This window comes from Epinephelus fuscoguttatus, linkage group LG13 (assembly GCF_011397635.1).
Source record: "Epinephelus fuscoguttatus linkage group LG13, E.fuscoguttatus.final_Chr_v1".
NCBI lineage: Eukaryota > Metazoa > Chordata > Actinopteri > Perciformes > Serranidae > Epinephelus > Epinephelus fuscoguttatus.
In genome coordinates, this window is record NC_064764.1 from 8,315,608 (window position 1) to 8,340,370 (window position 24,763).

At 40.2% G+C, this 24,763-nt stretch overlaps 2 protein-coding genes across 2 annotated transcripts in view; one reads left to right on the forward strand and one right to left on the reverse strand.

The window, feature by feature from the left end:
• The window catches only part of LOC125900229 (insulin-like growth factor-binding protein 2-B), a 31,715-nt gene extending 29,439 nt beyond the window's left edge, over positions 1-2,276 (reverse strand). The window contains exon 1 of the mRNA XM_049595140.1: positions 1,438-2,276. Within this exon, the coding sequence (XP_049451097.1) occupies positions 1,438-1,798 (361 nt within the window). The 5' untranslated portion in view covers positions 1,799-2,276. The remainder of the gene's footprint in view (positions 1-1,437) is intronic.
• Positions 2,277-11,659: 9,383 nt separating this feature from the next.
• LOC125900230 (receptor activity-modifying protein 1-like) lies at positions 11,660-24,762 on the forward strand. The gene is made up of 4 exons (XM_049595141.1): positions 11,660-11,879; positions 12,785-12,830; positions 14,652-14,790; positions 22,335-24,762. Exons 2-4 carry the CDS (start codon positions 12,785-12,787, stop codon positions 22,591-22,593), a joined length of 444 nt encoding a protein of 147 aa, XP_049451098.1. The 5' UTR covers positions 11,660-11,879; the 3' UTR covers positions 22,594-24,762.
• The last annotated feature ends 1 nt before the right edge of the window (position 24,763 follows it).

Genomic DNA, 24,763 nt, shown 5'->3' on the forward strand with positions numbered 1-24,763 from the left:
TGCTTCTACTCCTAAACAAAGCAAAAGGATGTTAAGTTTTTTTGAGTAGTCTTTTGGTGTTCATCCTTTCATCAAAGTATGTATGCATGCTGCAAGCTTATTGAAAACAGTAACAATTACTCTCTTACAGTCATTGTTCGGTCTGACTGACCCTGCTAGTAATTAACTTCTTTTGCATGGAAATCAGATTTTTAACTTTGTGCTACATCGTAAATGTTTGTCTGTATGTAATTTCCCTTTCCTTTGAAAAACAACAATGACGTACTTGCACAATGACCCTGACTGAAACAGATTTTTTTTGTGAGATTTGGGGGGAAAATTAAACATTTACACTGGAAAAGGCCTCAAAATTGCTTCTTTGCTTTTTGTAGATGGTGTGGTTCTGTTGGCTTTATCACATCTTGACCTCCAGCAGGCACTGGGGTGGTTTGCAGCTGAGTGTGACGCGTGTTAGGATGGGAGTCAGCACCTCCAAGTCTGAGGCCATGGTTCTCTGCTGGAAAATGGTGGATTGCCCCCTCTGAGGTCGGAGTGAGTTACTGCCTCAAGGGCTGGAGTTCAAGTATCTTGGGTTCTTGTTCACCAGTGAGGGTAGAATGGAGTGTGAGATGGATCAACGGTTTGGCGTGGCATCTGCAGTATTGCGGGCTATGTGCCGGACCATCATGACGAAGAAGGAGCTGAGCCAGAAGCCCTAACCTATGGTCTTAAGCTCTGGGTAGTGACCAAAAGAATGAAATTGCGGATATCAGTGGCCAAAATGAGTTTCAGTGGGGTGGCTGGGCTCAGCCTTAAAGATAGGGTAAGGAGCACAGACATCCAGAGAGAGCTCGGAGTAGAGTCGCTGCCTTTTTGCTAGTGGATGGCAATCCACTGGCAAAGGGGCCAGCTGAGGTGGTTTGGACATCTGATTAGGATGCCCCCTGGGTTCCTCCCGTTAGAGGTGTTCCAGGCATGTCCCACTGGTAGGGGGCCCCAGCCTGCTGCCCCTGCGACCCACCCCCAGATAAGTGGATGAACAAGGATGGATGGATGGATGGATGGATGGATGGATGGATAGACTATTCACTATTCTGAAGCACTGCAAATAAGACATTTATTTAACAGCTAAATGCCACTACATTAAACCAGTGATGTTCAACAGCTAGCTGCTAGCTTTTGGTATCAGCTAAAAACAATGTTGATGAGAGCAGTGAGACTGAGGCAGAATTATTGAGTTGTGGTCCATGAAACTGAAACAATGAGCCAAAAATGCCAAAATGCTAAGAAGAGCATTTTGGCCTTTTTTGGTTCAGTAGAGTGAAAATTCTCCATGGGTTTATCACTGACCCCTTTTACCTTACATGTTGCGATTTTATCCATTGTTAATGCAAGTGTTTGATGAGAGCAGCTTGAACTTCCACCTTTCAAAACTTTTCTGAAAAAACAAAAACTTACCATTTGTTGCCTGGTGGTCCAGACTTGTTGTGACATCCAGGTCCACTTTCTGTCCACATCGTCCTAAACCCTGAATGAGCTGCTGCAAAGGTAATTCACTTTCCAAGCTTGGGTAGCACCTCAGGCCACTGGAGCACCTCGGTGTATAGACCCCGCAAAGCTCCCCCTCAAGCCTGGCGCACAGTGGACAGCATCCGCAGCCTGGCTCCCTTACTATTTCCGCACATGTTGTTGTGACTTTGGGACAAGCAGCTAGGCGCTCCGCGGTACAACTTGGGCATCGGAAAGCCAAATCCCCAAGTAAGAATCCTGGCAAAGCAAAATATGCAAACAGCAACCCGTAAGTAACATATATGACCATTCTAACGCTTTCTAGGTTTTTCGTGGCTACCGTAAGTCAAAATGACCCTTGGTCATAAGATGACAGTATGAACCTCAGGACCCTGACAGTCAACTGTGAGTGGGTAAACACTGTGATACCACTGACAGGGTCCTATCTGCTCTCATATTACTGCCTGGCTGAAAATCAGAAGAACTAGAGGGCCCATGACATCAAGGTATAGGCTCCATCCTGGAATGATTTATTTTGTTTCGGTTTATTTGTGCAGATATAAGTTTAAATGGTATAGAAAGATATTGTGGAATCCCTAGAAGTCTACAAGGTGTTTACAAGTATTCTCATTTGCGCACAAAAAGATTTACGCCCACATGTGAATCAAATTCAGTATTATATATTAACAAAAATCAGGTGGACTTCATTGTTTTTCTTTTTCTCAAAATCATAGCAGTGCCGAGCTGAAATGACAAACACAAATACAACTGACTCAGCCCCATGCACACTCCCTCATAAAAGAAAGTTCAAGTCAATACAAACCACAGAAAACCAGATCTTTCCTGGGGAATATTAAAGCTAGTGCTGAGTGTCTGTGATGTGGCCCCTTCATTCCCTGCACGTCAGCTGGCACTCAGTTAAAGGTGAGGCCAGGGGGGACCAAAATTGCTCTCCATTTCTATGTATCCCAATTATTTTTACTAGTGGTGGTGGTTAACATAATGTGCTACGTTACCAAATTTTCCTGGAAAACCAAACTGATTACGCCACAGCTGTCCCTCAGCCTCAAACAAGTCAGTGTTTACTTGAACCCTATGGAGATGGGACTGTTGTGACATACAACTGACCTCAATCTGGTGTTTCTTTTTTCTGTTTGTTTTTTTTTTGTCATTTCACCTCTTTATTCTTTGACTGTAACTACATATAGTACACATTAAGTGTGAATGACATCCATGCAGCAGTGAGTGCTTGTAAGACAACTTACAACAACACTTCAATCAGTATATAAACAGGTTAAGAAATGCAAAATACACAACTGATAATCTGATATGAAATTATTTCAATAAATATGAAGAAGAAATGAAATGAAATGAAATGAAATGAAATGAAATGAAAAAGTAACCACTCCAGTCCTACACAGAATTCAATCCAGTGAAATAATAAGTCGAGTTTAACATGTGTCTTGGTTGTATACAATAAATGTACATTGAGAGCTGAACTGCTTTTGCACAAAACAAAAATTGCAAATAACATATTTTGTCTTTTTTTCTTTCTTGAGTGGATTTTAAGCTTCAGGAAACAAAGACTTTGTTTTAACATAAGAACACATACTTGCCCATCAAGGCAACAACTAAACCAACTTACAGTACATTTAAATGTATCTCCATTATTACTGTCACTTGCAATCATTATTTCTTAGGTGATTTGGTCAGTGGGCTTCTGCCCTGATCATGACTGCACATAGGCTGCAAAACTTAAAAGTGAGATGGATAATACCTTCTGCAGGACAGGGCAATATTTTGATTAAACAGAGGAAACTGTGTCTAGAGTTTTCATTAAAGTTGAGATGCAATAAAAATGCCCTTTAGACCCTTGTACATCACATCTCTGGACATTTTGTGCACCTATTTAACAATAGATGCCAAAAAAGTTTTATAAAAAAGTAAAAAAAAAAAAAAAAAAAATCTAAAAAATCTTCAAATAGACTGAATCACCATGACATCACGCAAACAATAGTCATTTCCATGTAAACAACTGGCAATTGATTTGAATTGCAGAGATATGTAAAATCAGGACACTTGTTTATTTCTGTCGTCATTTTCAGTCGTAACTGTGATACTTAAAGATAATTAAACACAGTGGTCGGACATGTGTGATGTTCCTGCTGTGCTTATTTTGTATACTGTGTTGCTTTGCTATCATCTTTGATAAACCAAATCTAGTGGCACAGAAGCTAAACAATGTACTGCTGTGGACAGGAGCTGCAGGAAACCGTATTTCAGTCACCCTAAAAAATTAATATTAGTGTAAGTGTACGCTATATTTGAACATTACATTGTGGTAGACCAGCAACTCAAGTGGTCTAGGTAAAATGATTGTTTTTGTCAGTGAAGTCTGGTGGCTTTGATAAAGTTTCAATTCCCCATTGGAAAAGGCTGTCTCCACAGCAAAGTAAAGTGGTTTGAATATTCTAAACATATCATTCACTTAAAGGGGAACTAACGTTTTTTTTCAACCTGGGCCATATCTTCCGATCTACTTTTGTCTGAGTGAGTGATAGGATGTTCAATATTTGACATTTCTCCAGTACGAAGCTAGGGTTGACCTGCTTGCAACCCGTGAGCGCGCACTATATTGAGTAATAGGGCACTCGGACAGCATCAAACACCACTAACCACTAAAAGTGCATTTTTTCCACACAGATAGGCTCGGATTATCCGACAACATAACGGAAAGGAGAAATGAACGTCTGTCTTTACCTTTAGCTGGAATTGTACATATTTGTTGTGGCAAGTCAAAACACTTCCTATGCCTGCTCCCTCTCTTTCTCTCCTCGTCCCTCTTCAATGAGCTCTGTGTCCATGTACATCCGTGTACTCCATGTTCAAATAAATACGGGCGGTCATCAAATTCAAATGGCTCATCCAGATCCAGTTGGTCAAAATCGGGTAAAAATTCAGCCATGACTACTCCAAACAGTCGCATTTGTAAGCTTGCTCCAGCGGTAATTTCCTGCAACAACTCAAGTCTCGCGAGACCAACTGCCGTAAAACACCATAGACTGTATAGTAAAACACCAAAGAAGAGGAAGAATCTCGCGAGACCTGAGATTTCAGAGCCAGACTTTCACTCTCTGAGTGAGTGTTTTAACTTGCCACAACAAACATGTCCGAATTTTTACCTGGTTTTGACCAACTGGTTTTGGGGAAAAGGGAAAAGTCCCTAAGTCAGAAACAGCTTGAAAATCAAAACCAACCCTGAGTATGATTCCCTTACATCAAAGTGTTATGTTGAAACTAATGTCCTGATAAGGTCAGAGAAACCACAGTTAATAGTTTACCAGATCTGAAGACATTTTGTGACAAACTGAAATAACAAATGGGTCCCAAGTGTTGGTGTGTTGCTATTATCTGTCAGCGCCTTGCCAGGCTTCACCTTTTGTCTCCTTCCTCTCTGGATCTTTTGTGAATTGTGAACCAAGCATTGCCATTAGAGAAACTGCTATAGTTTCTCTGCAGCCTGTACAGGCTTCCATTTGTCTCTCCCATTTCGTCTTGTTTCTCAGTTTTTTCTTTGTGGCATGATAACTAAAGATTTATCGTCTCTGTTTTACAACTCACCAGTTAGGTCCACTTTTCTCCCCTTGCTGTCTGGACCAAGACTGTCAGGCCTTTTGCACACAAATTGTTCAACCTCTAGTATCTTAAAGACTGTGGCAAATAATCAATAAGGAGAAGTGATACAACACTGGATCTGGATTATCAGCCTTTCACTTCTTTTTATTGAAACAGATTTTTTTTGCCTCCAGTGTATCCACTCTGTTCCTCTTTTCGTCTGGACTGAGGTTGTTTGGCCTTTTGCATTAAGATAAAAAAGTCATTTCAATCTCCAAAGTCTTAACAGCCACAGTTAATAATTAATACAAGTTATATAACACTAACTTTCTGATACAGCCTCCTATCCTTATATTGGAAAGTTTTTGTTTAGCCTCTGGCTGTCTTTGATTCTTCATGACTGCAGTCCACCAGAGTCTGAAGTATTCCATTTGAGTGCATTTGACTCTGGTGGACTCTCCATCGGTGCCCTTTGAGCATTGGGTAGCCATCTCCTGTCAGGCCTCTGCTGGAATCCTCAGTGGCCAAGTCTGTTGGACTTTGACGGACTCCCCTTCGGTGACCCTGGAGTACCCAATACTAGAGTTCGTCACACAGGAATCCACCTTCTCGTCGGCATCCGTTTTTTCTTATTTTATTGTTTTTAGCCTTGCTGACTGTAGTCTACCAGAGTCTGACATCTTCAGTCAGACTCTGCTTAGATCTGGTACACTCCTAATAAGTACCCTTGGAGCATTTGATGGGACTAATATCCCTTCAGTGGCCCTGGAGCAAGGACTACTAAAGCTCCTCACTAGGGGGCCTCCTGCTCTTTGGCCACTGGTGTATTCGTCTCTGTCTTAGACAGAACGACACAACCTGATCAGCACAGCCTCAGGCACTTAACTCCACACCTCCTCCTGGCAGCTAACCCCTCTGAAAAAGTCCATCAGCGCTGCTTCCTCCTTCTCTTCAGTGAGATATTTTAACTGTCAGATCTGTAGCTTTGACAGGGTTGCAGCACAGAGGAAGTAACAGGCTTTAATTCTTTGGATGAGTTTTGGTTGACATATCCCTCCTGATTAACACTGTCAGTCACCGTCAAAACAGTCAAAAGTGGTAAACCATTTTTGTGCTTGTAATAAGCTATGGATTCCAGTCATATTACTTAAACATATTCTGTTTTTATGCTTAACTAAAATTAACCAATTCATCAATGTAAAAATCATGTTCTTCAATAGTCATAAACCACGTTCATATCACTTCTGACTCTGACTGGGGGGGGGTAACAAACCACTGGCCATCATTCTGACATGTCCACGCAATGTTTAGTTAACTGCTCCCAGCAACCCCGACACAGCTCCTGCACTGTGCTGAAAATGGTGTGGGCAGGACAGGTACGGCACTTAGTGCAAATGAGACATATGACATGGCACTGAGTGGTTAGACTTAAACTAAATGCACCCCTCCCAAACAGGACAGGTCAAACAAGTCATGGATTTTGGTCACTTTCTTTTTCTATTTATTGAATGTCTCAAGAACTTTTCAAGGAAATACAGTATAACTACAAGGTTATATTGGTTAGATTTTATATTTAATTTTGCTTCATTGATTGAAACAGAGAAGTTAAAACTATATCATGAGAACATGAATGATGATTGCATAGTGACATTTGATGTAATGATGGACTAACACACAGAAATGAGTGCTGCACCTCTTGGAGACTCTGCACTAACAGGAAACCTCTCGCCCATTACAGAAATGAGTGCTGCACCTCTTGGAGACTCTGCACTAACAGGAAACCTCTCGCCCATTACAGAAGGAAGATATTTCCTCATCTTTAACTGACCTCAGGATGCACACTAGGGTTTCCAGCCTTGCAGTGCAGCGCCAGTGTGATGTCACGGTAACTCACTGTGTAATATGCTTCACCTTAGCTGTTTTGAGAGTATGAAGTAATGTCTGTCAAGGCCATCTATCCTCACTATGCCTAATTCTGCCACTTATATAAGATTTCTGGACTGGAAAAAAATGTTTGTGACAGGACCAATGGAGAAACAAGAAAAGCTTGGTAATGGTTTAATTGTTTTTTTGGCATGACGACCTGTAAACAAGACTAAGCCTTCAAATTTATGAATTCCTAGCTTGAAAAATAACCCAAAGTGTTAGTTAAAAAGCATGTTTATGTCCTTAAACTGTTGCTGCCCTATTATGAGCTTCATATGTCATTAGGAGTAAATTTGATATAATTGGTAATGAAATAGTTTTGGTTTTGATTGAAACCACTGCGTGTATAATCTGAAGATTTCTTGCTGCACCTGCCACGGTGGTATTGTAAAAAAGACTGTGGCAGAGAGTAATGCATTACTTGGCGTGGTGAAATTCAGGATTTTCTGGTCCAAACTCCAATTTGGACAAAATTCCAACCCACTGACATTTTAAGGCACTTTACAATTTTCTCCCCACCCACATATGCAGCTGCATGGTGATGGAAGACTCTTGTTCCACTGAACAACTGGCATATCACAAGACACTCCATTCTCAATCCTCTAAAGGCTGGTAAGGTATTTTATTCATTTCTTTTATTGGGTCAGTGTTCAAATTAGTCAGCTTACTCTTACTATTCCTGTAAATTCACCTAAAACATCTATCCAAGGCATAGCCAAGGTAAATTGCAATCTGTTCTTGTTCCATTTTAAGTACACTTTCATGCATGGTCTTATTTGAAAGGAAATAGTGATGTGATGTTCGCGAACGAGCCGAGTCTTTGAACCATCTCTTTGAAGTGAACGAGTGAACCGGCTCCTTAGGGTGAACGAACCAGTTCCTAATTTCTTTATTTGTCTAGTTTGCATGTTACCCAGCATGCAGTTTGGACACGCTGGAATAAGTCTGAATTTAGACTCTAAACTTGTTATTGAGAGCCCTTTTGGCCATGTTTTGGGATAGGGGGAGGTTGTTGGTTATTCAGGTACGAACGGGACATGTTATGGACTGGATCCCCCCCCCCCCCCCCCCCAAACACACACACACACACACACACACACACACAGAGCAAAAAATAAAATGAAACAAACGGATGAACTGCATGTTTGAACCGGCTCTTCAAAGTGACCAAGAGCCAAAGAACTGGCTCTCACAAATGAACGAGAAATCCCATGACGAAAAGGAAACACCCTGAAGTCACAGAAAATCAACATCTTTCAAGTGTTTCTAAGGTTTTGTCCAGGCACTGGATTCAGGAAGTGGAACTTTTTTGGCATCATGTGCTCCTAAATAACTTTCACAGGAATGAACAGGGCCCCACCTCCAAAGGTGTATTCGGTTTTCTTTAAACATCCATGGCTACATGCAATGACAATAGAGGCATTCCAGTTCTAACGTGTTTCACTGATGCGAACACAAGTGGACAGCCAAGACACATCTCTGTTGATGCCTGTGTTTATAATGCATCTCCAGCTGACAACTTGTGTTCAGATTCCATTACTGCCCAAGTCACTTATGCCAGAAGGGCAAAGGACCATGTGCACAGTTAGGCCTATTACATCTATGCTTGCTAGCCACATTAGCAGCTGTGTGAGTACAGCAGGAGATATCGCTGTCAACAGTATTTAATCTTGATTTTCCATAGGGCAGAACGATGGACAGTCATGCAACACTTCATCCGACTCAACATAAATTGGGCAAGTTATAGAGTGTTGGCTCACTGTTACCAAAACAACCACCAAATCCTGCACTGATGGCGTAGTCCTTGATGGGGACACATCAGGACGTGTTAGCTTTTACACCACAAAAGATATGTGGTCAAATGCGTCTCAGATAGTCTTTGTTTGAGTGATCGGATCATAATGCGTCTTGGTGGTCCTTTACACTTGTATTTAAAGCTGTCCACTTGTGATTGGATCACCCAAGATGCATGTAAGTACCAGGTATAGATAGAGCTAATGTGATTTTGCCAGGGTATCACTGCTATCAGCCGTTATACCTTATACCTCACTTAACTGTGGGAGATCTATCCATACTACCTAACCATCTGAATCGTCACATCTCCTCCAGTGCAAAGCAGGGTAGTACAAATGACAGTAAATCACAGAACACACACAAATTTATACAAGGTTGGTGGTATGTACTTAACAGATCTGTGGAAAAAGCGTAGTAGTTTTTGCAGACCAAAACAAGGATTTATGTGTTTCCCCCTCCTTTCTAAGGCAAATATCATGTTTACAGTACATGGCCTTTACTCTTGTTCCTACCTGACAAAATATTTTCCATGACTTTATATAAGAGACACTGTCCAAATAGCACGTGCGTTGCCTTTCACAGGCATGGAGCATTTAGCAAACCGTGTCTATCTGCTGTGTACTCTGTTTGCTCTGTCACTTACACTGTTATGCCTTCAAGTTAGGGAAATGGAAATGTTTTCTTACGACCACTCCTCAGCATTTCCCCACTCACAAATGCATTATGATTATATTATGTGTACGCGTCGCTTAGCAACTCCAAATGAGTGGGCAATAGCTGAACAATGTTGGAACGTTTAATTTTACACTTAAGCGGAACGACCTGATAGTGCAGTGCTGAGAGATATTTTAACTGGTCTCCTGAAAGATCCATCTGTCAAAGCGTCATTTAGTCGAGACAAATGGAATGCCACAGAAAGGTGGTCACATTTTCCACAGTCAGTCATTTTCCTCACTCATGGATATAATGCAAAGGAGAGGAGTGAAAAGAGGCCTTAACTTGGATTCTGATACCAAGCACTAAACAACAGACTAATGAGGCTGTAGGGTCGAGAAGAAAAATAGGTCTCAAAATGATTTTTGATAAAATAGCAGGATTTGTACTTTATAAAACTGTACCTCAACAAAATCAGTATTCATTAATATTCTCCACACAGAGGAACATTTGTTCCTTCTAATAGATTTAATGAGACATATTTAACTTATAAAAGTTTTTTTTAAAAAGTACGTATCTGCAGTGTTTGGGGAAGCAGGCTCAGTTGCAGATCAGTGAAAGCAGATTATCATGTAATTACTCCAGAGAACACCAAACAGCCCTGCAGCAAAAACTCCATCCAGCTTTGTTTTATCAAACAGTGGCTGTACACAAAGAGCTTGGGCTGAATGTGATCCAGTATCCAGTGGTCACCTTAACTAGTATGTAATAAGATGCTCACCGCCACAGTCATCTCTATGAATACCTGGCTCTGTCCACTGTGGTGCAACAATAATAGTTCAAACCAATGGCCAGAAAAAAATGTTGGCATTGTACGTTTCTACAAACCACAGATACGTCACATTTGCACATTATTATGTAGCAGATACGTTGAAATTTTATAAGTCAACAACACTGTGGTTAACATGTAGTTAGATTCAGGCACAAAAACTACTTGGTTATGGTTAAGAAAAGATCATGCTTTGTCTTAAAATACCCTGTTTTACAACCCTGACTGGAAACACTGCGATGAACACTGCGATGTCTCGCTAAAAAACAACAGGTTTTGTAGGTTATTGGTCTTGAACAGTGGTCTGCAGCTTGGCAGACGTCTCACCTAGATGACACACTATCCACCACCGCCTGATGAAAAAGTCAGCTCATACATCACGTCACTGTAGAAATGCTGATACATATGAAACGTAATCGTGGTTTGCAGAAATGCACAATGCCAAAATTGTCTCCAAGTGACTAGGCCATCTAGTTCTACAACCAAAGTTAGCCACACAGTAAAAATTAGTTGTATTGATCCAGTAATAAGGTTTGTTAGAAAGTTGCACTAATCAATATTTTTGGAAATTATAGATCAAATGTGCAATATAAAAAGGTGTAAGGGAACCAACAGAAGATCACCTGCATCTACCATTCCCCTTAGCTCTGCGGAAAACTGTAGCATCTTTCAGCACACTGTTTTGTTTTTTTACGGCTTCACTCTCATCAGCCAGTTCCCAGTTTGGTTTCACTCCGGCTGCATTCGGCATGCTTAAATGTTTCCTAACTTAATAAGGATAAGTGTTAGCTAAAGGTTAAGACAGGCCTCCAGGAACTGATTTAAGTTTCCTAAAATGCAAGTCAAACTTTGAGTGTAAGTGCACATGATCACATCTGAGTATGTGTGTATCTCCAGCCAGTAGTGAAAGTGCTGAGCAAAGATGGGAACATTCAGGTCTGTGTGTTTCCTCCAGGAGCTCTGGCTCCCTGTCACAGTCCACAGACATGAGGCTCAGGTGAAATGGAAACTGTGAACTGCCTCTGGTTGTGAATGTTTCACTTTCTGTTTGTGTGTTTGCTCGCCTGCAATAACAGCCTGGCAAGCTGTTGAAGGTATTTCCCCACCTCTTGCTGAGTGCATGCTGGATTAACCAAATGTTGCTGTTACCCCCTGATCTTAAACCTTTACCCCTCTGACCCTGTGTAGGAATAAAACTGACCACAAAACAAACATTACTATTAAATATATCTGTGAGATACCACTATACAGGCTTGTTGACATTGAGGCCTCTCAGTTCAAGTGTCCCTAGGGGGCTTTGTGCAGAACATGTCTTTGGGTAGCATGGGAACAGCCGGGCTCAGTCTGGGAAAGGAAGCAGGCTGTCCATTTCTGTTGCACAATCCAATTAGCTCTGAGTTACACCGATAAGAAAACTGGACCAGATCACACAGAGGCTTTTTGTGACCACTTGTACATCTGTTTGTTGGCTGGTAAACCATTTGAAGCGTCCTCAGCACAGGTTCTAATCAAGGCTTTAACCAGGGATCCACACGGAAACAATCCTGCTTCAAACAGCAACGTGAAACCTGCGGTATGTGCCTATAGAGTATTTTCTCTTTGCTTATCAGTCTGGGCTTTTGATATTTTAAACTTAAACCTGCTTTACTTAATTCATATTTGTTGAGCACAATAACTGGTGCTTTTGTTTTATTAAGGTAAATAATATAGAAGATTAATATGTTCAGTTTTTTGCATTTTTATCAGTCTTTTAATTTTTCAGGAACTTTTAAGTAACTTGCCAGTTTTGAGAATTCCCAGCATTTACAGTGTTTTTGTTTTACACAAGCACAGACATTACATGTGTGCAAATAAAAAAGAAGAAGAAGGAAAAAAAAAAAGAGGAAATCTTCCTCTCACTGCATTCCCTGGTAACATCTGTTTTCAGTGTCTGCCTCCCACGAGATAAGTTCATTAATTTGTGGGAATGTCCAGGAAGCAGATGGCCATCACGTCTGTTTCATAGAGCTTATTGGTTTTTTTTGTCGTTTCAAAATGTGTTGCTGGAAGTTTGAACATGTTCACAAATCCTTGCTTTCAAAATAATAGAGCTTGTGAGGGTGGAATTTTAAATTTAAGCATAGACAGGTCCAGGAAGAAATAGTTGCTATAGAGGTCATGCATTGTCTCTGTGATTTGGTGTTAATCGATGTACTGTATTGCACATTATCACTATAGTGTGGGGGTGGAAGTGGAGAAAATGGATTTTCCAGCTGGAGGAAGTGTGCCTGTGTGCTTGGACATGACAGATATCACAAATTGAGACAAATACATTTTGAAAATTACATTTTGTTCTTTCTGCAGAGGAAGCAGAGAACTCAGGCTCCTGCATGCTACTAGTCCATTAATCTCCATTGTGTTTGCATTTCTGTTGTAAAAGCTGGTCCTAAATGACAGAACAATTTAACTAAATGCCATGATTGTTGTTATTTTTAACAGATGGTGTTCACTGCATATTTGCTGGCACTTGTCTTCATTGGGACAGGTAAGCCAAATTTCAAGTACTTAGCTTTCTGGTAATAAGGTCATCCACACATTAGTAAAGCAAAATCATCACAATGGTTTGAAGCTCAAATGAGCATTATCTGGACCATCTGGTCTCACAGATCATGTGAAATGACCACGACCTGTTAAAACTGCATTATGTAGTTATGGCTTGTAATGTATTAAAGTTACGTGCTGGCTCCATGGAAACAATACCAGTGGAAAGTCAGTTAGGATCCTTTGTCATGGTGGACGCACAAATTCCCTGATTCAGCAATGCCACAATGTTACGACCCCGTAAAGAGCAAGAAAGTCCACACAGGGAGGAAAGTTAGGGTGGTGTATGGGTCGAACAAACAAAGGACTTCACTGTTCATGTCAAGTCAATGTTGACTTCTTTTACTTTTACGTACTTACGTCCTTTACATAGTTACGTCACATTACGTGATGTACTTATGTCACTTCACGATGTACTTCTGCCCCATATTTAACAAACATAGTTATTTCAACTGAAAACAAAACCTTTTTCTAACTATAAACAAGTAGCTTTGGGGCCTAAACCCAACCTTGGCATGCCGTACATGAAAAGCATAGCTATTTAATCAAAAGCACAATCTTCCTAAACCTAACCCAGTAGTTTTTGTGCCTAAACCCAACCCTGCAGCCCTGTACGTAGCAAGCGTAGTTATTTAAATAAAAAACACCATCTTTTTCTAAACATAGCCCAATAGTTTTGGTGCTTAAACCAAACCGTGGTGCCCTATACATAACAAACATAGCTATTCCATTCAAAAGCATTATCTTCTTCTAAACCTAACCAAGTAGTTTTGGTGTCTAAACCCAACCATGCCGCCACCGTGTAATTTAACACATTATGTACCACCATCACGTAATCTGGTGTTAAGAGACTATGGTCATTTCATATATTTCTGTGAGATCATGTTATATTCAGGGCAATGTTAGGGTGGTTTTAAAGTTAGACCTATCAGGTTCCCTTGATATGCATGCCTATTATATATCAGTCAGGCTCAGTCCATACTAAGCAGGCAAAAATGTTTGCCTTTCTCTCCATTTTGGACTCCCGTCTACACTAAGAAGGCATTATTCACTACTGAAAAATTAGCTTTTCAAAAACGAGAGTACAGAGAGTACAGTCTGAAAATGCTGACCTTGGGTTTTAATATGAAACTGAGCTTTTGGGAAACAATAATATAAGCTTGCCTGGACACATGCTGATTTTGTCTGACAACTTCACGATCATAAAATAAGGATTTAATCAGTGTCTCAATACAGCTGTAGATGAGATACTGTTCGCCTGGGTAGCATTTATTACCTGGGATCGAATAGCTGTCATTCAGTATCCTGACAACAGGAACAGCAGGCCTCCATGACAACAAAATAAATTGCGAGATCAGCTGTGTTAAAATAGAATAGGTGAACACAGGGAGCATAAGATTACAGAATGGAAGTTTAACCAGCTGAAGCTCAGCACACGGCTGATGATACAGCTGTGCTACACATATTTAATTGTGAATTGCCTGTTGCCTTGCCTCCTCCACCTGCATCTTAGGTGGGAGGAACAAAGATGCACGGAGAGGGGGTGAGGAAAGGAATTGAGAATGTACAAACAGAGAAATGAGAAGAGGGGATAGTTTTGTTGCTTAATGACTGAAAGACAAGAAAAAGAATCCAGATATTTCAGTGTGGACAAGGTCTTCACAGAGAGTAGGTAACCATGTCTGTGTCAATGATGGTAGATGTTTTTCTTCAGTTGTACTGACAATTCAGAATGTTACTCTTACTCATGATAAGTTTTTTGCAGGAATGGCTGCAAAATTTGTTGTTCCACCATGTGACAGCCACATGTTTGATAGTGGTGTTGGCTACTGCCTGTCAGACTTCAACAGGAGCATGGAGACGAGTGGTTATCAAGACATGTGCCCATGGCCTACTGTAAAACGGTAAGGTTTAATTTATAGTTAATTATAGATACAGATATAGAATTTGCTTTGGTCATTGCTTAACAAATGCAGGGTTCACAGTTGCATTCTCACAATTAATCTCTTTATTCATATCAGTATCAATAATGTAAACTTATAAACTTAATATTTTTTTACTAGGACCTTCAGGACTTTGATCAGGTAGCTTGTGAAAAATAAGGTGTCAGATGAAGTAGACAACAGCTGATATTCCAATTCACCCCAAAATCAGAAATATATATTTTTCCTCTTACATGTAGTGCTTTTTATCAATCCAGATTGTTTTGGTGTGAGTTAACAGGTATTGGAGACATCAGCTGAGGAGATGTCTGCCTTCTCTCCAATGAAATTGAACTAGATGTAACTTGGCCATGAGTAATGGAAGCACCAATAAAATACATTTGAGAAATGCAACAGCAATGTCTCTTTCCAGAAATCATGACCTCGCCATGTCCACCAAAGCTTTTTTCCTGAGGCCGGCATATTTTTTTAGTGATTTGCAATGGGAGCAGGCACTGATCGTCGCTGAGCACTGCATGCTGCAAATTCGAGGACCAACTGTCACATCTCACACATACAAGTGCGGTACTTGATCTACTTAAAAAAAGTAAGGCAACTTTTTTCATCATTTTATCCTGTAGATCAAGCAAGAGTAGTCTTTGCATGTACATTACTTTTGCAGGTGATGTCAACTTACTTTTGCAGGTGATGTTAACTTATTTTTGCAAATAAAGTCAACTCAATTGTGTTAAGTTGACTTTACTAGCAAAGGTAAGTTAACATGACTTGCAAAATTAATGTACATACAAAGACTACTCTTTTTTGATCTATGTGATAAAATGATGCAAAACGTTGCCTTATTTTTTCTCAGTAGATAAAATACGATATATTTTTGTCATGGTGAACTACTTAAATCAAGTATGACATCTACGTATGTGTTGGTCAATCTGTCCAATATAAAAATTGACATTTTGGCCTCATGGTGCTAGAAAAAACAACAAAATTAAGAGGGTTAATTCCCTGGAAATCATAAGTACACTCAACAAAACTGACATATTGTACAATAATGAAAACTATTGTTAGTTGCAGCCCTAATACTGTATACTCTGGTATTAATTATTCAACGTAACAAAACAAAAGGGTTTGTTTGCTTTGTTTAATAATAATTCCAGATGTGTTGTAATATTTTAGTGTATTTACGGCATGGAACATACAGTATACAACATCGGAAACACCTGAGACGCCAGCGCCAGACGCACCATAAGACAATGCCAATGACCCGACACATATCTCATGGCATTCACATCCTATTACATAATGGTTCTTCTAATGAAAAGTGAACTTCCGCAAACATGTTCTACAAAACGAACATCCATTCTGTCTAGCCTGAGGAAGCACTTGCAGGGATGAGACCCCACCGAAAGTCTGACCTTAAAGGTTTGAACATCCCAAGCAAATGACGGCTCCATTCAAAATCTGACCAATACGTTGATAACGCAAAAAACACAAAATGCAGCACCTCACAAAATATAAAACTGTACAGAACTTTCCTGTTCTGTATGTAAACTATGCATGTAAACTGACCTTGAGATCATGAACTTTGGAGGACACCTTTTGGTTGACATCCTCCAGCTCTAGGAAGATCTTCTGAAAAACCTCAAAAGTGTATTTCAGTTTGTTAGGGTACCTTAGTTCCACGGCGTAGCCTAGATGAGGCCCATCAGATATGTACAAGCATGTGCCACATCAGGGATACCAAAAAGGACCTCTGCTCCCTCGATGGCTATTCCAGCTTGCTTGGGGAGATCTTCGTCTCTGGCTTTGCTAACCACAAAGATGTTGAGGACATGTGTAGTAAGGGCCTCTTGGACAGTCGCAGCATCGTCATCATCAAAAACCTGTAAAATATACCAGAAAGAATAAAACCCTCGTGTATACCAGTGTGAATGATGCATATAATATAGCTCTCTTGGTGCACTTTCTCCCTGCATGGAAGATCAGATTGATATGATTTGGTTGCTTTGGTAGTTTTGAGCAGTTTTGTAGCTTCATAAGACTGTCTACAGGTATCACAGATTTAAATTTAATGCTACTGAAGAGCATTTTAAGACCCATTGGCTAAATCTTCTCATTCAATTTGATAGTTTAATTTCCAATAAATGACAATCTTCAAAATTCCATAAAATAATCTAATCAGAATGTTAGCAGCAGTTCTCAGCAAATTGCAGCACATTCATGTACAAGTCTCTAGGTATCTCTCTGATGATTTTCCAACTTTGACTATAGCAATGTTAATAATTAGATGCTAAAATCATAACATTCCATCCATTTCTACTATGGCACTCCTTAAAAATCAATTTAATTAAAATACAACTAAGCCATCAGCTATCCTGGATTGCACAACCTCATCTCAAACAGGCAGGGCTTTGAAACAGTTTTCTTTACCTTGTAGTCCTTGATTAGCTCCTCTGTCTTTTCACCAAGGTACAGAATGAGGCCTCTGATCACAGCTTCTCTTCTGGACTCAATGCTGTTGTCCAATAAAAAAAAAGAAATGAGATCATGCTAAGTACAGACATCAGAGAGCTACTACCTATAACTAACTGTTTAACTGTTGTACAGTAAGTACATGCCTCAATTAACATGTCAAGGGTCTCATCAAGTTTCTTCCAAACAGCGCCTCCCTTCCTCCTGTAGAGGGTCAACAGGCTGGGCGTGTATTGGTCCAACTTCCCCAGGAATGTGGACTGTAGTGGCTTCAGTGTGATCAGCAGATCTCTAATAAAAAATATGCATAGAAATTTGAAATATATATTACGATATAAACAAAGTGAATAATCAAGCATAACATAAACCCAAATTTGCAATAACTAGGAGCATAATGTATATATGTGTGTGGTGTCAAACTAAGGAAAAACAAACAAAAACAGCGACAAACTTCCTGGGCCTCTTTCATGGTGTGCATTCATGCCTAAAGTGAGAAACACAGTTAACGCTCCAGAAGGAAGTCACCCCAAAGATAGTATGGTAAAAAAGAGTGCACACTTTACTCTAGAACCCCCTTTGTCTTTATGAAGGTTTATGACCTTCACAATGCATTTCAGACGAACTAGCTAGCTAACTAGCAGCGTTTTATTGAGCTGGAATACATTCTTTGTGTTTCGTTAGGGTGCCAATGCTTGGTATGGGCATTTAGTTGAGTTTATCCCTGTCATTTTGGTACATGTTAGGATTGGTGCAATCTAGCGAGCACAGAGATCGTCTGTGCAGCACGCATCTCACGAGGGGGCTCTCGTATGGGTCCATGTCATTGGTTTGACAGCCCATTAGTCCGACTGTCTGCGGTGCTGAACGGCTTGCGGCGGGCGTATGGTGCGTCGCGACCGGCTTGAGGCGGAGCAGGCTCACAGCTTATGTGTTTATCACTTTCTTTTTCATTTTAACCCACACCATGATCTTTTCCTGACCCTAACCAAGTGGTTTTTGTGCCTAAATAATGGTTGGAACAATGGGATGTCGAACCAATGGGCAGTTCCCCTCTACTCTCGTATTTGGTAACTCTGAAGTCGGCGCTGTTTATCACCTGTGGCTGGACTCGCTCTGCCTGCTGCTACGGTTCAGCGGCTAACAAGCAGAGCTAACTTAACTGCCTACAGCCACCGCTGTGACCAAAACCTCCACAAATTAACTCACTAGCGCGGTCACCCACGCCCAGACACACACGGGTGCCTTTTTCTGGCCGACTAAGAGCTGAAACTCCTTGCTAACGGCTAACACCGCACAGGTGTGTTCTGCATGCTGCCGAAAACATGGCACCCGGGCGCCGTCTGATACGTGGAGGAAAGAAAACACATCCCTGCTTACTTTAAAGTACAGCCACTTGAAGCAAGTATTTTAAAACAACTTGCTAACATGAGTTTCAAGTTAGCCTACACAGGAAGTTTCTTGAATCCACTTGTTATGAATGAATGAATGCTATTCTTAATTCCACCAAGAGCCTCCGGTTAGTTTACTTATTAAATTCTACAATAATATAAAACCTTAAAGACGGTAGTATTTAACCAACGATATCACTGACATTAACTTTATTCTTACCTTAAAGTTCAGTCTCCCACGTTCTCGAGCTTTTCTCCTTGGCGGGGACTGGTTTGGACTGGTTTGCTCTAGCACGAAGTACCCAGAAGGCACCACACGGGGCGCAGTTGGAGCAGAGTAAATACAATGAGCAATTTGTTTGTTGTGTGGGTCTGCATAAGAAGATTTGTTGAGCCACTTACATATAGCTTGTTAAGGAAAAAATTCAATATGACTTGTTTTTTGAACAAATGTAGACTAACACTGAGTGCACAACCTATTTTTCCTGTTTTAACCGAGTGTTTCCCCCAACGCATTCCCCACTCCACGAGGTTCCATCGTTGACGGACCTGCCCAGATGTGGGCGGCTAGCCAGCGTGCTGTCGGCAAGAGCTGTAAGTCATCTGGCAGAAGAGCCAGCAATATCTTCCTGGGAAGATCTCTCATGTTGATTGTCACTATACCAACTGAACTGAGATTAGTTGAGTAGTGTACTATTGAAAGAGCTGATATGCGCGAAATGGGCTATGGAAATCAGTGCAAAATTCGAAAATATAGATCAGTTATCAACTGCATAGAAATAAACCTATGGTCAACAATCACTTTTAATAGTGCAAATAAAAGCTTATGCTTATTTTTCTTTTGCATAGATAAATTAGATATTGTTTGTTTACAACTGCGATTGCAATTTATTTCCTACATCCGGCACCGTAACGTTCCGTTTCTCCCATGTTGTCAGCGCCCGAGTAGGAAAAATCCAACGCCTCCACAGTCCGATGGTCAACGGAACCGCTACCATGCTGTGCGTTAGTCCGTTACTATCCGTCATTTTCACCTCCATTGGAATGAATGACTTCCAGTCGGCGTCAATCCATCAGTGCATTAGGTTGTGCACCTAGGGTAATTCACAACTTGATATATTCATGTCAAGAGACAAACTTTGTTTTTTATCGTTATTATCACAGGCTTAATTATGTTACAATTACATATTCTCAGATTTACTTTTTTCAGTGTACCTTTATCCAGAACAAGTACTCAATCTTGTGCCAAGAAGTATTATAGGATATTTCCTATCATAGCAACCAGATGCAACCAAGGTGTCTTAGCTGAAAAAAATGCTGCATTCCAAAGCACTCCCAGCTGAATATTTCCTGGTGTTTTCAGCTGGGAATAAATGCCTTGGTGGAGGCAAGGCTGTCCTGATCAGCTGAGCTGTAACGTTAGCTAGCTCAGTGAGTGCTAGGTGAGCTAGCAGTAAATGGACACTTCCTTCTGCACAGTGATACAGCTCGCAAGTGTAGTTAGGTAGAAGGAAAATAGTTCCAACATGAAACTGCTCACAACAAGGTCTATGGATTATCTTGACTAATCGGGTCATGATTTCTGGAACGAGACATTGCTGTTGAGTTTTTCAAATGTATTTTGAAGCTTGATCAGGACATCTCTGCTTATACAATAAACTGTGTATTTAGCAAGCACTTTATTACAAATATACACCACGCCATCTGTGAGTCTGTGTTAATGTTTGCTGTTTGTTTGGTTGCCTTGGCATACATGTGTTGCCATCTCTGAAAAAAACATTGTAGAGCCCACTGAGTGAAAACTGAAGGCTGGATACAGTGGCACATTACACATTTTATGGCCTTTTCAGTAAAGATATACGACCTTTAGTCATGGGAAAGTCAGATACTTTCCTGTTTCCTGGCTACATTTGGTGCTGGTCAAAGTTTCAGCTAATTACTCAACTTTTAATGAAAAAGTGCTAGACTGTTGCTGCTGGGCTCATATTTCCAGACAGCTGTTGTTTGTGGAGACTTTTGCTCTTGCCGTGCTACCTACAGTAGACTGCAGTATACTTTAATTATGGCTGTAATAATCCATATTTTACTGTTAACATGATTTGGGGCTAAGCTTCCATACAGCTCAAATGGTGTGTTAGGGTGGAGTGTCTATCATCGCACGGAGCCCAGCTTGTTGATCAGGCTTCCAGCTGTCAGGCTCAATTGAATCTCAGTGGATATTTTCCACACTAAAACCTTGTAGTGACAACCACTCGCGCGATTTATACTGCTTTAGTGAGGCTATGGTCGCTTCCCCACCCAGAGGACATGACACATCAAAAGTTAACAGTGAAATGTAAGCTGACTCCTAAACACCAGTGGGTGATTTCTCCATTTATAAAAAGCTTGAAGTCGCCAAGGCTAGATGTTTTTGGCTCACTTTGCGTTATCTTAAAATACTGACTTTAAATATTAAAGTTGCAGCTTTAAAGGCCCATGCCAGCCTTTTTTTTTTTCTTTTTTAAAAGCCGATACTTCAAGTGATATTTGTCACATTAGTGGCCACTTTCAAAACACACAGGAACCACAGCTGAAAGTATTTATAAATGGTCTTCTACCTTGCAGACATTGTTTTCCATTAATTTCCATATGAAGATACAGACTTGAAAGATGAGTTTGGCACCTCTTTCAAAAATTACCAGCCCATTAAATGGCCATTATCAGTTATTATCACCACCACTGTAATGCTTTAATTGAGGCAAACTGTACCTACCAGTTGGCAGGAATGGAGAGAAAAAAGACAGAAGAAGAGAAGAAAAAGAGATTTCCAACATTAAGAAACGGTTGCAGCTTCTTTTGGCTTAGGCACCAAAACTATGTAGCAAGGTTTAGGAATCATAAGTGCTATACTGTAGACAACTGGACTTGCTTGCGTTTCTTGAAGATGATATACGTAGCACTTACGATTATCAAGACCTGGATGACTGAGAATCTTCACCGACAGAGGTTTAGGAATAGGTCATGGGTTGGATTAAAATAAGTGAGTTTGTAACATAATTTATGTACTTAGGTTAATTTAGGTTACATATGTGACTTAAGTTTGGTACGTTAAGTGCTTCACTTAAATTATTTAACAAACTTACATGTAAGTTAACGTAAAATAAGTCAAACTTTTGGTTTCACATGGAACACAAGCAGCAGCTGCCTGAGTAAAGGCCCGTGTTTGTTTGACCTCTTCATTATCCACCTCAACCTCCTTCTTATGCAGACTTTGTCCCTCTTTATACTTAACCTGACACCTCCTTTGCTTGTGTCATCATTATTACTGCCACTAGAGTTTGCTGCCTTATAATAAACGTAAATACGTACACAACGTACACAAACGTCATGCATTTCCTGTATTTTTGTCAATTTAGTTTTGCTCTTGTGTGAAAATACTGTTAACTGCAAGTGTCTACTGATATAAGATGTTAGCATTGCTTTACCATGCAACTGAAAATTCATAACACAAACTTAAATGCAGGAATGAACTAGCAAGAACTTTTTCACAGACTACAGACTAATATTAATTCTAAAAAAAAAAAAAAAACAATGTAAGAATGTTAGAGGGACCACTGGAAACATTTTGAGCCATCTTAACTTTGTGCTCTACCTTGCTCTCTTTCTTTGCAGCACCTACAACGCACTGAAGGTTTGTGTGGATGAATGGGCAAGTGTGTCTTGGTGTAGGGGTCACGGATTTCTGGTAGACGAGGTCTTCCTGGAAGTTCATAAGATGTACTTCAAGCTCTGCGGACAGGTCCACGACCCCCCACTCACCACTCTCATTATGTTAATAGCACCTGTTTTAATCGCCACACTCTTCCTGCCGATTCTGTGTGTCACTCTAACCACCTGGGACACAGAGATGCCCAGCACTTTGGGCCTCTGATATGCTGGGCTGACAAAGGAAAATTGCAGGATTTTTCAGCCTGGGACTTATTCTGACAGTGGGTCATGCTAGCTTTGCACTACCCAGTGGGGGCGCAGAGATATGAGGAAATGTGGGCTCTAGCTAAACAACAAATACTGTACATAAGATAGGCTTTTTCAATAAACCTCAAATTTACAAAGTTTGTTCGGAACAATTTGCCATATAACTTCTTTTCACTTTTGGTCGGATTCTGTAATAATTCATGTTAAACAGAGACTGAGTGCAAAGTTGGCATCACCCAGTCAGAACCAATGATTGTAGAAATTTAAAAAAGAGAAGGCCTTCTGCAGTTTTCCTTCGAGTAATAGAGACTTGCTTACACATGTATGCGAACACAAACCAACATACAATGTACTATGGCACTATTACAAACTTAAATTTTGGAGGACCTTTTGTTTTATAGTGTTTCTATGAAACACATCCATTTCTATGAACATGAGTGCTCATATTAAACATGGCAAAAGTGCTAAATATTGATGTAAACATATAAGGAGGTAATCTCTGTGACTCTACTATTTTGAACACTCCGTTTCCAAAAGGATTTTCTACTCAGCTATAGTATGACATCATAGTGTGCTGGAGTTCCTCTGCTCTAGGCATGTAACTGCAAGTGTATATATTATGTAGGCTACACTGCTAAATTAAGCTACATGCTAATGTTAGAAAAACACGTAAACTTGGTTGCCAATGGTGTCAATTTCTCGCTGATTTTGAAAGCTATTCCTGCCAGAGCATATCTGCCTTTGTTTAGAAGCTATCACTGGTGATAATTCACCGTAAAAGTGCCGCTATCCTCAGTTACAGTTATTCCCTAGCTGCAAGTACACGCTAACATCAGGGAAGCACGTAAACCTTTATGCTGATGTTGTAAATTTTCCCTCAATATTGGGTCATATTCCTGTTGGAACATGATGCCTGACACAAGCTTACAGGACTTTTACATTTTGTTCTACGACATAAAACAAAGACGTTTGCTAACAAGTGGCTAAATGAGACTACAGAATGTCATCACTATGGCTTTACAGCATCATTGTGGTAGGGGTGTTAAATCATGTAACTGTAGTGTGGGTCGTCTATAGCCTAATGATAGCTTTTTACTTCCGGTAATAGCATTTAGGCTTCAAAAATCAATAAAGTGGTGTCCATTTGTGAACATTACCTTGCTGAGCAAAACATGTACATTTTTAAAGGGTTTGTTTGCCACAGAGCTTATTTTCCACAATAATTCACAATCCAGTGAAAAAATTCCAAACACTTTTTGACAAAGGAACCAGGGAGAAGCTAACTTCTGCTGCGGCCTACATAAAAATGTCATCCCTGGGGGACTCTGTTCTCCATTACAGTCATTCCATGGCTGCAGTGACAGTGCAGAAATGCCAATCAGAGCAGACTGGGCTTTAAGGGGGCTTAAAGAGACTGGCACTAACGAGTGCACTTGAATACAAGTGTTCAAGCACAGACAGTATTTTTTTTTTTTTACCACTAAAGCATGTAAGAAATCTTGAATATAAGTGTGAACCTGAAAATGAGCATTATAGGTCCTCTTTAAATTAAAAGTGCCCAATCAAAGACGATATTTTCCACTAATATTCAATATGTTTTTTTCATTTTCATCCTAAAACCTTACATTGCATGATATCAAATGTGTTCCACATCACTGGCTGCTATTTCTTCCAGAACAACTGTCAAGCCATTTATTGTTGCAATATTTTTTCTCTCCTCAAATGTCAAACGTTCTATATCTCTCAGTGGCTGGGTGTGTCATGAGGTTCTGTAAATCAGCACGCATTACACATATCATCATTCTGTAGGCAGAAATTTATACTTGACTGTCTAAATACTTTGCTGTGAATGTCTGAACTTTCTGGAACTAATTATTCTGTCATATATGGTGAACCCCACCCATCTGGCACCTATAGCAAGTAGAGGAAAGCAAAACCTTAATGATTTACTGCACCAGTTCACACCAACTTCACTCCAGAAGTTTATGTGGCACTTGAATAATTTGTATTGTATCATCAACTTTTTAAGCTGACCAAAAAAAAGAAGAAAAACGAAAAGAAAACAATGATTCTGTTTGTATTTGAAACACATAATAAATATTTATTTCAGACAAAAAAATAATGTT

What these genes read in the sequence shown, in the direction of transcription:
- LOC125900230 (XM_049595141.1), top strand. Translation starts at nt 12,785, where the DNA reads ATGGTGTTCACTGCATATTTGCTGGCACTTGTCTTCATTGGGACAG. An exon ending in ACTTGTCTTCATTGGGACAG is followed by an intron (nt 12,831 to 14,651) that starts GTAAGCCAAATT and finishes AGTTTTTTGCAG; the next exon opens with GAATGGCTGCAAAATTTGTT. An exon ending in CCATGGCCTACTGTAAAACG is followed by an intron (nt 14,791 to 22,334) that starts GTAAGGTTTAAT and finishes CTTTCTTTGCAG; the next exon opens with CACCTACAACGCACTGAAGG.